Below are 15,572 nucleotides of genomic sequence, written 5' to 3'. Positions count from 1 at the left end.
TAAATCATTCTCCCTCGGCAGAGCACTTTTTTTTAAGCTGATAATTTTGTATGGCCTGTGAATGATATTATAAATACCCAAATAGCCCTTGGCAGAAAAAAGGTTCCCCACCCCTGGCCTAGTGACTACTCTGGACTGATAATATGTATTTTTCTGGAACAGCCTTCCATACTAAGATAATACTAAAGTCAAATTTTCCATTGCTTTGGGATTCATTCATTCATTTATTACTTTCCATTTATATCCCGCACTTTCTGCAAGCGGACCCAGGGCGGCTTACAACATTATAAAAACAATCAGTCCAATAAAACATATAAAACCGTAATTTACATATCAACTTTAAAACCATTCTATAGCGCTATTTCAGTCCAGTATAGGCGGTATTGACTTCTCGACTATGATCGCCAGCATTCTGTAGGATGTCCGGTGGCAGCCCTTTTTCAATTAGACCACAAAAGCCTGTTTAAACAATTCGGTCTTACAGGCCCTGCAGAACGCAGACAAATCCTGTGCTCTGTTCCTCCATATACGGAGTTTCCTGGCATACTAGTGACCATTTTGTTCTACTTCTGTTCACTTTCAGTATCAGCATAATACAATGGGGTTAAAAAAGGTAAAGGAAGTCCCCTGTGCAAGCACCAGTCGTTTTCGACTTTGGGGTAATGTTGCTTTCACATGGTTTTCACAGCAGACTTTTTATAGTGTGGTTTGCCATTGCCTTCCCCAGTCTTTTACACTTTCCCCCCAGCAAGTTGGGTACTCATTTTACCGACCTCGGAAGGATGGAAGGCTGTGTCAACCTGGAGCCGGCTACCTGAACCAGCTTCTGCTGGGATTGAAGTTAGAAGTCCATAAATAGCCTTGAGTTGGCTACTTCATGTCTAGTATACTACTACTGAAGAGCAACTTGGGCTTTGAAAGAACAGACTCCTTAATTTCCAGAGTCATTAAAATCAGAAAATAAATAAGAAAATTACTTAGAATTTATTCTTCTTCATTCTTTCTCCTGCGATCCACGGTACTAATTATAGTACTAACTAAGGTGAGCAGGAAGCATAAGCAGATATTTGCAGGAGAACAAATGTACTGGTTTGAAATTAAAAATGAAAGTCACTCTTTTGGTTTGTATTGTATCATCTTTCTTGCATTAGGCACTTTTGTGTTTCTCCCTGACTGCACTAAACCCCTTTTGGAGCTGGAAACACCTCTGATGTGAAAATTAAATTTGTTCAAGGAACAGTTTGGAAGAAGAATCCTGTACAGTGAAACAAGTTTCATAGCAAAGTATATGAAACATGCTTCTTTCTCGCAATTAATATAACATTTAATTTTTTTAAAACTTAATAGTTTTGAAGACCTATGAACACAAGGGGCATTGAGGGGATAGCACAAAACTCAAGACAACACAACCATAAGAGTATATATTGCTATAAATGTCAAGTTGTAGGACCAGTTAGTGTCTTTCTCATTTAAGTAAGCATACTCTGGTTTTGGAAGACTGTGGAAATAGTACCATTGCTTCCCTTCCCCAAATGAAACATCTCAATGCTAATTCATACATCTGTGTTACTGACACATTATGTGATGATTTTTGTATGTGAATTGGACATCACAATTAATTGCCATCTGATGTCAATTAATTGCCTTCTGAACTCAAAGGCAATTTTGTGTTTTGGTGGAGACAGTTAATATATTGGCTGTAGTCATCAATTGTTACATCAACAGTGGAGGGTGAATTATACAGCCTTGTGTGAAATCATCCTTGGTTAGCTCTCTCTCTTGGCTTGACTTCGCGAACGAAGCAGTGCGATTCTTCCTCAATCTCCTTTTGTCCTCAAGACCAGCTATGCGTGCGTTCTCAAAGGAAGAGACAGCCTGGTGGATGGTGTGCCTCCATGCTTTGCGATCTGAGGCTAGGTCAGACCACTGGTGATGGTTGATGCGACAGGTGCCAAGGGATTTCTTCAAGGAGTCCTTGTACCTCTTCTTTGGTGCCCCTCTATTTCGATGGCCGGTGGAAAGTTCGCCATACAGAGCAATCTTGGGAAGGCGGTGGTTTTCCATCCTAGAAATATGCCCTGCCCAGCGCAGCTGCGTCTTCAACAGCAGTGCTTCGATGCTTGTAACCTCCGCCCTCTTGAGGACTTCAGTGTTGGTCACAAAGTCACTCCAGTGGATGTTGAGGATGGTGCGAAGGCAGTGCTGATGAAAGCGCTCAAGGAGTCGCAGGTGATGACGGTATAAAACCCACGATTCGGAGCCAAAGATGAGGGTTGTCATCACAACCGCTTTGTAAACATTGATCTTTGTGCCTTTTTTCAGATGCTTGTTGCTCCACACTCTTTTGTGCAGTCGGCCAAAGGCATGGTTTGCCTTTGCCAGCCTGTTGTCAATCTCCTTGTCGATCTTGGCATCTGAGGAGATGATGCACCCCAGGTAGCTGAACTGCTGGACTGTCTTCAGAACTGATTCACCCACAGTGATGCAGGGAGGGTGATAATCTTCTTGGGGTGCAGGCTGGTGGAGAACTTCTGTCTTCTTCAGACTAACTTCTAGGCCAAATAGCTTGGCAGCCTCTGCAAAGCAGGACGTCATATGCTGCAGAGCTGATACCGAGTGGGAGACGAGTGCAGCATCATCAGCAAATAGTAGCTCTCGGATGAGTTTTTCCATTGTCTTGGAGTAAGCCTTTAGTCGCCTCAGGTTGAACAGGCTGCCATTGGTGCGATAGTGGATGTAGACACCATCGTCATCATCTAGATCTACTGCGGCTCTTTGAAGCATCATGCTAAAGAAGATCGTAAAGAGAGTTGGCGCGAGAACGCAGCCTTACTTTACACCTGTGCCTATAGGGAAGGGCTCCGAGAGGTCATTGCAGTGTCTGACTTGGCCTCGCTGGTCTTCATGTAGCTGGATGATCATGCTGAGGAACCTTGGTTAGCTAGAGGGAGGAAAATATACCAGCTGATCAGTGCAGTTAGTTTTAACTCTTTGTAATTTGTGGGTAATTGGGTTTAGTAAAATGGAATTGTTCAGGAGAGCACTTTTATAAAGGGAACAGGGTTACAGTTTTAATGTCTGTGAAAAACTGTATTATTTTGTTTCTATTGCTCAGTTTTCTAGTGTTTGCAATAATGTTTTATTGCATGTCTGTTGCATGGTTTGTGTTATTTTTATTTTATCATTTTAAAATGTTATAATATGCTTTGATTCTCATAAAAAAGGCAGACTATAAATAAAGGAAATAATAAAGAAAGAAACAAATGATTTCTTGCACGAATGCATATTTTCCCTTTAAATGCATAAAAAAATAAATGGACAGTTATGAGGTATATTGGACACAAACCTGTATTTTATCTGTCCGCTTGCTCTGTATGTGTGTGGTTCCTAGTGATTCATTCCATAGCTTGAGTGAAGAGGTATGTTAAGCCATGTTGAACTGTTTTGTTAAGTGGAGAATAGCTTTTTCCCATTGTCTTGGTGTGGCCTGGTCATTGATGGGAGAACAATGGTCTGTGGGCAATTTGGCAGCTGTTGCTTAAAACAGGATCTTTCATGGACAAACACAACTAACTATCTCTTTATTTTTAAGGTGTAACTGTAAACGTATGTCAAGTTGCCTGCAGTCCATGATACAAGTGAAGATATAAACATACATTTTGAGCACAAACTTCTACCTGGGCTGCTGAGCTAAGCAGTAAAATGATTTGAGTAACAGACTTGAAAGTGCATGTGGTAAAATTCACTGAACACTGTTGAGGTTCACTATTGTTTCGTGTCACAGATACCTTTTCCACTGACCATGTAAAACCACAGATATCCCTCCAGAGATATGTGGAAGATGTGATAGAGAGCAAATATTTCTCAACAACTGGAAAATGACATAGCACAAAGCTGCAGAAAATGGGGGACACGTGTGATATTTTTGGATTGCAATCTCCTGGCAGTTATTAAATAATCAGGTCAGAATTTCAAGGAGTTTTTTTTCTTTAATATTCCAGAGTGGGGGGATTCTAAAATTAAGTCTTTGGGTAAAATATGTTGCTGCTGATCTTAATATTCTCATTCGCTTTCTCTCCTTCCCCCACTCCAAACAAGATAATTAGACAGAAGCAAATAAGATGTAGATAGCTGGGAAAAAGAAGAGTTCTGACATGTGTAGAACATGCTGTCAGCCATATGGCATTCTATAGATATTGTTACAGATGAAAATTGTACGACACGTTGCGCTGTACATTAATACTGGAATAGTATATAGTAATTCACGTTCATAAACAGAAAGTATCCTCTGTTGGCTAATAGAATTTTTTTAAATTCTCCTCACAGCATTTTATTTTAAATGACAGTGTTTTCTATTAATGGGTGGGCACTGTCAGCTTCTTGACCCCAGCCGAGAAGGATGTCTTTTTGTTCAAATGGCAGCCATCATTTCTGTGAAGTGATGCATGTAAAAAAGCAAGTAAATGCAATTCACCTCACATGCAGCTGTCACTCATGCTGACATCGACATGTTGAGAGTATTTTCTCAAAGTTTTTTTCCATGTGACCCACAAGTTAAAGATCAGGGAGGTTACCTTCATCCAGCCCATCCACGTGTCAATCATCCCCACCTAAAAATGAAAGTTACAAACAAGCTGCTGCTACTATTTATACTCTCCTGCCTGTCCCATCTTTTTCGTGTCAATCTTTCAGTTTCTCATTATAGCTACATCATGCTTCTCCCTCTCTACCCCCACCCCCGCCCCTCTGCTATAGCACAAATTAAGTTCCTTTGTCTTGCTCCCCTGACAGATGCTGCTTTTTCCTACAGGATTTTGTAAAATAAGAAAGTTCATTGTGCTGGAGCTTCTCTCCCTCCCCCCTCCCAAAATGAAAAGAATTTCTAAAAGGTATTAAATGCTGAATTTTAAATACTCCTGGATTCTGGTGGTCATAGGTACAGGCATAATTTTCACAGACTGGGAAGGGAAATCTTTTAATTTCCAATGAAACAAGAGTTATCTCACAATTGTACCTAGTAATCTGTCTCTCTCTCTTTGGCTGCTTTTCTGCAAACTTCAGCATAATTTGCAGGGATTTCTACAGATGGACATTTTTAAGCATGAGAACAATTTGTCTCTACTGAAATAAAAAGGAATTAAAGTAACCTTCCTTTAGTCATTCCTTTGGACCATTTCTGCAGTAGTGAAATTCCCTGCATTGACATTTTAAAAACTGCATTATGTGAAATTTTTTGCAATAGATTTTCCCTCATAGGTGGAAACCCAAAATTTTCTCCTCCTTACCCCACATTTTCAGAATCCCCAGTTTTAGCAAGTTCAAAAAATGCGGGGTAAGAAAGAAAAAACTGATTGTATACTGTTTTATTAAAGTGAATTGTTAGTTATATTGGTTGGTTTTATATGTTTATTTTATGTTGTGATCTGCCCTAAGCCCATTTGCGGGGAAGGTGGAATATAAATTTGAATAATCAAATAAATAAAATAAAAAACATCAATGCGGGGAATTTCACTACTGCAGAAATGGTCCCTGTTGCAACCCTTTAATCCAAAGTTAAGGGACTTTACACAGATACTCTTTGCCTAAGCATCATGCATTTTCTTCTAACTTGGCTATGCATAAAATTGAGCTAATAATATATATTTATTATTAAACATAATACTGTTTTGTGAATAAATTCACTTACAAGTAAACTATTTACCCAGCGGTCCTGGCAAACCACCAATCAATCCTTGTATGTTTTAAAAACATCCTATCTTGAGGTCAAAGTATGCAGGTAGTCACCCCAAATTCAACAATATTACATATTTTTAGTATATGGCCATTATTACCCTATGCAGTGATTCCATACAGATTTGCTTACTGCAATATGCTATGTGCTTTTGAAGGCTGCCCAGATGCTTCAATGCAGCCTCCAGGTGGCGAATAATTATGAGAGATATATATTGTTTGTACTCTAAGATCTACAGAGGCTATTTCCTGCACTAATCAAATGTATTTATTTGTTTGTTAAAATATTTACACCCTGCTTTTCCCTCATGGTTTACCCCTTTCAAGCCCTAGAAAGCTTGAGTTAAATTCTCCACTCTGCCATATCTATCAAATTTTATTTATTAAATTTATATCCTGCTCCCTCTCCTCTGAATGGAAATTGAGATGGCCGTAGAAGTTTACTAGGTGACCTTGGGTCAGTCACATATTCTTAGCATAACCTACTTCACAGGACTGTTGCGAAGACAAAATGAAAGCCACATTGGGTCACCTCTGGGGATCCCTCTGAGTATAAATAAATACAATATGAAAATAAAAATGTGCCCTTACCCTCAGAGGTGCAGTGGATGATCACAATGGATGGTGTTTTCCTACTGAAGATAATTGGTATCTGATCTTCTAGTTTTAGGCTCCTAGTGAAAATATTCCCGTCCACTTTTAAAATTTTGTTTAACTTGGCTCATTCTCTCTTTCTCTTTGTTCAGAGGTATTGTTCATAGCTGGCAGGTATACTACATTATATGTACTTGTTTTCTTTATTTTTGTTTTTACCAATATTGCATTGTAAAACATGCTTAAATTGAGAGGTTGCAGGACAACCTTTTAAAAATAAAAATTTGTCACTATGACAAATCTCATTTTAAATATCCCTGCTATGCAAGCTGTGATATTGCTACTAACTAGGAATATCCCTAACCTTCCAATCCCAAAAGAGGAAATTTTCATCCTTTTTTTAAAAGTTCCCAAAAGAGGACAACCACTTAAAAAAGAAGGCATGTCTTCTAAAAAGGGGACATTTCATAATCCTAAATAAGCAAATAAAACAGCAGTGAAGCTCTCGATATTTCTCTCAGAATGCTGTCTGTTGCATTTGGGAATATACCTAAAATAATACATTTGGTGACATATTTCTGTTTACAAACCATCACAAGTTTAAGATCAGTAGATTAAGAACACACAAGATAATTGAAAGAAGTAGATTAGATGCACATCTACAAGTTAAAGCATAGCGCAAAGAAATTTTACTATCCTTATTACAAAATCAGACCCTTATTGCTATCAATGGGAACCTGATAAATTAGAAAGAAAGGATACAGGGAACCAGTACTTCAAGTCATTTAATAGAAGGATGGGTACCACCCTTCTGATAGAGAAGATATAGTGAGTCCAGGAATGCTTCTGCTCGAAGTTCAAGAATTTATGATTTTGCATATATGATAGGATTGCCAGGTCCTACCTGCTTCCTGGAGGAGAGAATCTTTAGGGCTTCCCAGAAGCTTTTTGCCACGTGTGCAAAGTGTGTGCAGTGTGATAATGTCACCCAGAAGTGACATCTTCATGCCACCAATGTCACATGGCAATGCTCTAGTTTTTGGGGCAAAACTCTATAGTTTAAGCCCAAATTTATCTAGAGTTTTGCCCCAAAACTTGAGTGTTGCCACATGATGTCAGTGACACAATGATGTCACTTCTAGGTGATGTCATTACACCACATTTGGGGGCATTTATGGGCAAAGGTTTCCCACCGCTGGTCCACAAAAGTGGGGAAACTCCACCTGGACCAGGGAGTTGGCAACAGTAAGGTAAGGTATATATGTGTTCAGCCATTGTAATGCATAGAAGATTATCATGAAGTATGCTTGGTTTATTTCACAATGTGTGTGGCTTAAATGTGGCATTTTGTGCAGAAATTGTCATGGTCTATAAAGTCCAAAGTTCAATATACAAGATTTTCATGACAGCTGACTTAAATTTGTCACAGGCAGAGTAGATTTGCCTTGGTTGAAATGTTTCCCTGAAATAAATCCTTTGAGTGATCCTGTAGCCAGTATTACAAATTCTTTGAGCAGATGGGCCCCCTAGAATTTTTGATGAACTTCCTCAAAGCCTTGAGAAGGCCTTTTGGTTGCAATCCTCCTCTAGCATCTGTCCTAACTATACTATGCAATCTATTTCTTTTCCTCTTGGAAATTCAACAAACTGGTTATAATTGTCAAAAGCAGCACCTATGGATAAATAAAGTGATAAATCTCATTCCTTCAGGAGTTACTCACAACGCTGCTGATGAAAATATCAGTTATCTCTCCAGATTCTTCAGTTGCACTATAGCTGACACAATGACCAAGCACTTCAAAGGCCATTCTACTTCCAATCATGTTCTTTATAGCCATCTCAAGCTGAATATGTTTTCCAGGTTTCACAGTTCCATTAGTAACAGTGTTCCATTTAATACATCCTGAGATAATGATTTAATCTTCCTTTTGGTGGCCTCTTGCTTTCCTCTCCTGTAATGAGATGTTTAAAGAACGACTTCAGTAAGCATGGAGCATGAACAGCTCCCACAAGAGTATGCCTTTGGAACAAAGGTTCTTGAAGAAGGCATCTATCAACATTGAAGCCAGATTCAGTATGTTTTCATATCTTTTCAGTCAGTGAATGCTTCTTCCATGTTCTACCCTCATGGAAATCTTGAATATGACATGTCTGTATGGCAAATCTACATACTTCTGTGAAGCACTGTGATGTGCAAAAAGCTTTGCTATTGAGTGACTGTTCTTATTGCATCGATTTATTCAAGTTCTTTGGTCTATGTTACTAATATTTTTTTAAAATATTATTAAACTATTTATACCCTTTCCTTATGGTTTAAGGCAGCTTATATTATCTATGGATGTTCTTTAGCAGGTAACAGTCCTCACCAAACAATACCAAGGCAAAAAGTGATAACAAAGATGGCAGCATGAAAAAAACAGTGGAAGAACAATTCAGTTTTCCAGAACACTTTGATGCTGACTTGAAGCTTTTTTTCACAACGAGCGCTTCCAGTGTAACCAGTGTGAACCATTGTAAATTTGAATTTACCAATACATTTGATTCTATTAGACTAGAGATAATGTTACCCTCAGACTACCCAGTTATTAAATTCGTTTAACAAAGCTAGAATGATTATATAAGATTATATAACACTACTTATATAACACCACTTAACTGCTGTTTGTGAATGGTCTTCATGCTGCTTATCATGCATTCATTTGACCTTTCCAGAGAAATGTTAGGATGTGCTTCTTCCTTCTTCATCATTTGGAATCACTGTTTATGTATTTTTATTTCTTTTTGTAGTCATGTTCATATATCTGCCAGCTCAGGATAACATTTCATGCATCTGAATGCATGGGCTCTTGTCTATGGAAGCTTATGCCACATCTGTCATTTTTAAGGTACTATACATCTTTAGCAGACGGACTTCCTGAAGACTTTTATCATTTATTAAATCATACTTTTAGGAAATACAGAAGACATACCTCCCTGCTCTTATACCGCAATGTTTTATGTTACCATTTTGGTTATGCTTAGTATCAAGCATTTCCACTTCCTTCTGGTACTCAGGCCAAATGAGATGTGATGGCATCCTTATGTCCAACACGTGGATGCCACCACCATTTAAAAATATAAAATGGATGATTTAAAAATGCCACGAGAGCCTGATTTTGACTGGGCCTGCCATATGGCTCTTGTTCCCTACCACCACCTTTCAAGGGTCAAAATGGCCACCATTCCCTGTAGCCATTTCAGCGCTTGAAAAGGCAAGGGAGAGGAGAGACAGAAAAAAAACTGCCTCATCCCACCATGCTGCAGTATTTTTGAACCACCATTTTTAGGCTATAAAATGGTAGTGGTGTTCCCATGCTGGACATAAGGATGCCATCCTGACTAATATGTTCCTTAGTTTGATAGAGGCAGAGGCTATGGTAATGAACTTTCTTTGCAGCCCAGTCAATGCCATCGCTTTTTGTGAAAATGGATTCATCTTTAAGATCTGTAGGGGGATTCATGGTTCTTCTGCAATTCTTTGCTGTATATAGGGATGAATATTTTTCCTCATGCATGTGCTTTTTGTGAATTCATAGAACAGAAAATTGACTCTTTCCTGACCAGTGTTTTCATTGTTCTTTTTATGTTTTTTGCATGCATTTTAGCTGTGTTTTTAATTGTCTTAATAATGTGTGCATTTCTGTAGGGGGATTGGTCTCAGATGGTTTTAAAATCTGATTTTATTATGTCTGTTTTAATTTGTTAGCCACATTGAGGGCCCTTATAAAGGCAGAAATGCAGGATATAATTTTTGTAAATTTATACGCACACACAAAAAAATGAATAAATTTAAAATCTCCTCTGCTTGCTGGAGTTATGAGATTATAACAGTTGCCACCAATGAGTTACTACCATGTGCAAGGGCAGGATTTGAGGACTTGAAACCTGAAGTTGCAGATAGAAATGTGTTTGGAGAAGTATATAAAGCTCTCACAAGTTTGAAAAATGAAAGCAAAGCAATGAAACAGACACAAGTATCCACTTCCCTTCTCCTGACACTGAAAAAATTATGTTTTAAAAAAGTTTTTAAGAACTGGCCTCTTAAGAGGGAAAGGGGCAATATCTCGGGGATGGGGGAGACCTATGCTTTAAATACAAAGTATTCCATGTTGAATCCTGGGATATCCAGTTAAAAGGATCTAATGTAGCACAAATGCCACTACAGGTAGACATGATTGGACTAGATGAGTCTTCAGTATGATTAAGTAGAAAACAGCTTAATATATTCCAGAGTTCCTCATTATATGCATCTCTGAAGGAAAGAGTTATGATACAGTAAGCATCATGTGGCTTCTTTTGTTGAAAGCAAATTTGAGATGAAAGATCCATCCTGTCTGCCTAGATAGAGATAAAAGTTAATTTGGCCTTTGTTTTGAGAAGGTGTAACAGGGACCTGGACATAAAATGAAATCTGTCCCTACCAGGCACCTGATGAGATGAACAAATGCATTTTTATATAAAAGCACTCTCATCTGGGAGATCTCCTCTAAAATAATGTCTGACTGTGCTAGAAGACATTTCCACATAAATTAGGACTGGTTTCAGATCTGAAACCTAGGACATAAACAGTTAAGTATTCAGAATGGAGGCACTTGGAAGCCATCTGATTAGGTAAACCTGATACAATTCTGATTCTATATTTATGTAGAGAAACATATTTCCAAAGAAAATAACACACATTTCAACCAGGTATATGATGGTGAGGTAAATCAGGTTTACCTGAGATTGCCAGCTAAATGCCCAGAAGTTGCTGCATGAGAATCATTTATTATATATGTACAAAAGACCCCCTAGACAGTGGTAGGAAAATATGCACCTATGAGGGAGCTAAATCTGTGAAGGGCTCCTTCTGTACTTGAGCATGGAGTGCCAAATTCAGGGATGTAGGAATAAAAATGTTGGAGTGAACTTTTCAACTAAAATAGCAGGAGAGAGTTAGATAATTAAACAGGAAACCAGACCCCAAATGTCAAATAAGGAGAAAGACATCAAAGAGAAACAGTGCTCTCTGATAAAGATCAAGAGAGAACGCTAAATTTTTTATGGCATATGCTGACAAATGGCTGAAGTAAAAATATAACAAAGTTACTTGGTTTAGTGATATTCCTACAGATTGTCTGAAGTACAGTGCTGAAGAGATCAAAGGCTAGAGTCAGAAACAAAATACCAAAAGAAATGGCACAGGGTTCCCCCTCCCCTCCCATTCATATCTCATGCTTAAAACACAGACTAAAAATGTATGGGAGCATTTGAAGAAGTCATTCTTGCAATTTGGCAATGATGTGGGTTTTTTTTAAATTTGGACTTAATTGTTTTTCATTACAGAAATGGCAATGTGAAATGGATTAATGGATACCTAGTTTACATCTTCTTTAAACCAAATTCAAAACTTCTTCACAGCACTCCTGTTTCTCTTGGGTTTTTTTCCTTGCTTGACTTGATTGAGCATTCCCGAATCTCAGCCAATCCAGTTTCTCATCCATACACATACCTTTTATTTTCTGAACAATGTTTCTATTGTTGTTGATGGGACTTTTCTTCCATATGCTTATTGAACACAGTCTCCATTATGTGCAGATTAGTCTGCTAGCTCTGTTGACTAAGCTCCTCTATCAACTGTTGGACTGGGTATTTTCGGCTGGCAGAGTAATGTCTCTTGTTTGTTCTATTTGTTCTATTTGCTATTATTTCACTGCTTATATCCAGTGAATATTATTACTGTACCACAAGGTCTTCTTTTCTGGTACTAATTTTAAGAGCCCATTTAGAATTTAGTGAAAGCTCATTTGTAATAATCAAGTATATACTAAGTATAAAAGAAAAATAGGTCTTCCCCCTAATTCAGAAAACACACTTCATTGTAAAAATAAAAAATGTAAGCTTCAGTATAAAAGATTAAAAACCTAAATTAGTTGTTTTCTTTTCTAGCTGAATTGAACATTAAATGTCTTTTGATAGTGCTAAAAAATCTTCCATGTTTTTATATGAAAAGGAATAATCTAAATGGATGTATACATTTGATCATGAGAAGCCATGCTGGATCAGGCCAATGGCCCATCCAGTCCAACACTGTATCACACAGTGGCCAATAGCCACTGATGGACCTCTGCTCCATATTTTTATCTAACCCCCTCTTGAAGCTGGCTATGCTTGTAGTCGCCACCACCTCCTGTGGCAGTGAATTCCACGTTAATCACCCTTTGGGTGAAGAAGTACCTTCTTTTACCCGTTCTAACCCGACTGCTCAGCAATTGAATGCCCACAAGTTCTTGTATTGTGAGAAAGGGAGAAAAATACTTCTTTCTCTACCTTCTCCATCCCATGCATAATCTTGTAAACCTCTATCATGTCACCCCGCAGTCGACGTTTCTCCAAGCTAAAGAGCCCCAAGTGTTTTAACCTTTCTTCATAGGGAAAGTGTTCCAAACCTGTAATCATTGCCCTTTTCTGCACTTTTCCAATGCTATAATATCCTTTTTGAGGTGTGGTGACCAGAATTGCACACAGTATTCCAAATGAGACCGCACCATCGATTTATACAAGGGCATTATGATACTGGCTGATTTGTTTTCAATTCCCTTCCTAATAATACCCAGCATGGCGTTGGCCTTTTTTATTGCAATCGCACACTGTCTTGACATTTTCAGTGAGTTATCTACCACGACCCCAAGATCTCTCTCTTGGTCAGTCTCTGCCAGTTCACACCCCATCAACTTGTGTTTCTAGCTGGGATTCTTGGCCCCAATGTGCATTACTTTGTACTTGGCCACATTGAACATCATCTGCCACGCTGACGCCCACTCACCCAGCCTCAACAGATCCCTTTGGAGTTCCTCACAATCCTCTCTGGTTCTCACCACCCTGAACAATTTAGTGTCATCTGCAAACTTGGCCACTTCACTGCTTACTCTCAACTCCAAATCATTTATGAACAAGTTAAAGAGCATGGGACCCAGTACTGAGCCCTGCGGCACTCCACTGCTTACCATCCTCCATTGCGAAGACTGCCCATTTATACTCACTCTCTGCTTCCTATTACTCAGCCAGTTTTTGATCCACAAGAGGACCTGTCCTTTTACTCCATGACTCTCAAGCTTACTAAGGAGCCTTTGATGAGGAACTTTATCAAAAGCTTTCTGGAAGTCAAGGTAAACAATATCTAGCGGGTCTCCTTTGTCCACATGTTTGTTCACCCCCTCAAAGAAATGTAACAGGTTAGTGAGGCAAGATCTTCCCTTACAGAACCCATGCTGAGTCTTCCTCAATAACTCGTGTTCCTCAGTGTGCCTCCTCATTCTGTCCTTGATAATGGTTTCTACCAACTTTCCTGGTATTGAAGTCAGACTGACTGGCCTGTAGTTACCCAGATCTCCTCTGGAACCCTTTTTAAAGAGGGGGGTGACATTTGCTACCTTCCAGTCCTCGGGAACAGAGGCAGATTTCAATGAAAGATTACGTATTTTTCTCAGAAGATCCACAAGTTCAACTGAGTTCTTTCAGATCTCTTGGATGTATGCCATCCGGACCTGGTGACTGTTTAGTTTTTAATTTGTCCATCAGATGTAGGACCTCTTCTCTTGTCACTTCAATATGGCTCAGGTCTTTCAACACCCCTTCCAATAGAAGTGGTTCCGGAGCAGGCAAACACTTCTCATTTTCCACAGTGAAGACGGAGGCAAAAAATTCATTTAGCTTCTCAGCCATTTCCCTATCCTCCTTCAGTAATCCTTTGACCCTTTGGTCATCCAAGGGCCCCACTGCCACTCCCTCAAATATGAAAAAAATCATGGATTTATAAATATAGTATAAAGAACTTATACAGAAGTGCAATATATATATATCACCCGAAACCAATGTCCTTTCATTTATAACCAGTGTTCTTGTTCTTTAACGTGGTAGTCCGGGGTGTGATAAAACAAGCCATGTCTTTTGTCTTTGTCTTTTTTGCATTTCCATTGGCTTTTAAGGGGTTCCATAGCAAAAGTACAAGCTGAATGTCTAGAACTGGATGACTTGGCCCTTTCTCTTCTTATCTCTTCCAAGTTCAAAGTGCTTGCACCTCTTAATGGCCAGCATCCTCTTGGACCTGCAGTTCAGCTCAGTGCACTCCATCCTCAGCATGATCTTCTTTGTGGTCTTGGCCTTCTTGTGGAAAATAGGCTTCGTCTGACCACTATAGCTACTTCGTTTGCAATCATATCGTCTCTTTCCCTGAGCATACAGAGATTCTTTCCCTTTTTTATACTGAGTCACTTTGTGGGGCTGGTGCTTGCCACACTTTTTGCAGTAAGTTCTGCGGGTTTTTGGAACATTCACCATCTTCCTGGCGTCGCCAGCACCCATAGAAAGGGCCAGCCTCTCAAAGCAGAAGAGCTGCAGTGTCTTTCATGTTCTTTTATTCTTGTCTGGATGCTGCGTTGTGTGGTCCTGATATAAACTTGTCCACAACTGCAGGGTATGCGATATACTCCTGCAGAAGTGAGGGGGTCTCTTCTGTCTTTTGCTGATCATAGCATCTGATGTATTTTTCTGGTGGGTCTGGAACACTGTTTGTAGGTTATGTTTCTTCTTAAGTTTTCCCATCTGATCAGTGATTCCTCTGATATATGGTAAAAACACCTTTTTTGTGAGAGACTGTTTTTCTTTAGTTGTTTGTTTAATCCTTGGCTTAATTGCTCTTCTGATTTCATTCTTAGAGTAGCCATTTGCTTGAAGTGCGTGGTTTAGATGATTTAGTTCATCGTTGAGAAAATGTAGTTCACATATTTGTCTTGCACGGTCTACTAATGTTTTGATTATGCCTCTTTTTTGTCAAGGGAAGTGACTGGAGTTTTTGTGTAAATAGCAATCTGTGTGAGTTGGTTTTCTGTAGACCTTGTGAACTAGCTGAAGGTTAGTTTTGTGTATGACCATGATATCTAGAAATGGAAGTTTACCCTCAGTTTCTTTTTCCATGGTGAATTGTATGTTTGGGTGGATATTATTATTCCAAAAGATGTTAGCAACTGCCCCTAATTTCCCTCCCATTCTTGCTTTTAGTCTTGAAAGAGATAAGGATAGTGGTTGCAGGAACACTGAAATCACTATCTCCTGAAAGCAAAACTAGGCCTTCTAATATTCATGTTAACCCTTGAGGAGAAATCAGGGTGCTTAGCCTCACAAGGTATTATTTCTATATTCTGGGTTACATGCTCTTATTGGACTCAGGC

At 39.0% G+C, this 15,572-nt stretch overlaps 1 protein-coding gene across 1 annotated transcript; it reads right to left on the bottom strand.

Moving 5' to 3' along the window:
- Nucleotides 1-14,290: 14,290 nt before the first annotated feature.
- On the bottom strand, nucleotides 14,291-14,730 carry LOC132573739 (large ribosomal subunit protein eL42-like). Its single transcript, XM_060241441.1, has one exon. The coding sequence runs from the start codon at nucleotides 14,704-14,706 to the stop codon at nucleotides 14,362-14,364; it is 345 nt and encodes a 114-aa protein (XP_060097424.1). The 5' UTR covers nucleotides 14,707-14,730; the 3' UTR covers nucleotides 14,291-14,361.
- Nucleotides 14,731-15,572: the final 842 nt, after the last annotated feature.

The sequence above is a fragment of the Heteronotia binoei genome, chromosome 6 (genome assembly GCF_032191835.1).
Source record: "Heteronotia binoei isolate CCM8104 ecotype False Entrance Well chromosome 6, APGP_CSIRO_Hbin_v1, whole genome shotgun sequence".
Lineage (NCBI taxonomy): Eukaryota > Metazoa > Chordata > Lepidosauria > Squamata > Gekkonidae > Heteronotia > Heteronotia binoei.
The sequence above is the reverse complement of the archived record's forward strand: the minus strand, read 5'-3'. Positions and strand labels throughout refer to the sequence as shown.

Coding starts and splice junctions, on each gene's coding strand:
- LOC132573739 (XM_060241441.1), bottom strand. CDS start 14,706: ATGGGTGCTGGCGACGCCAGGAAGATGGTGAATGTTCCAAAAACCCGC.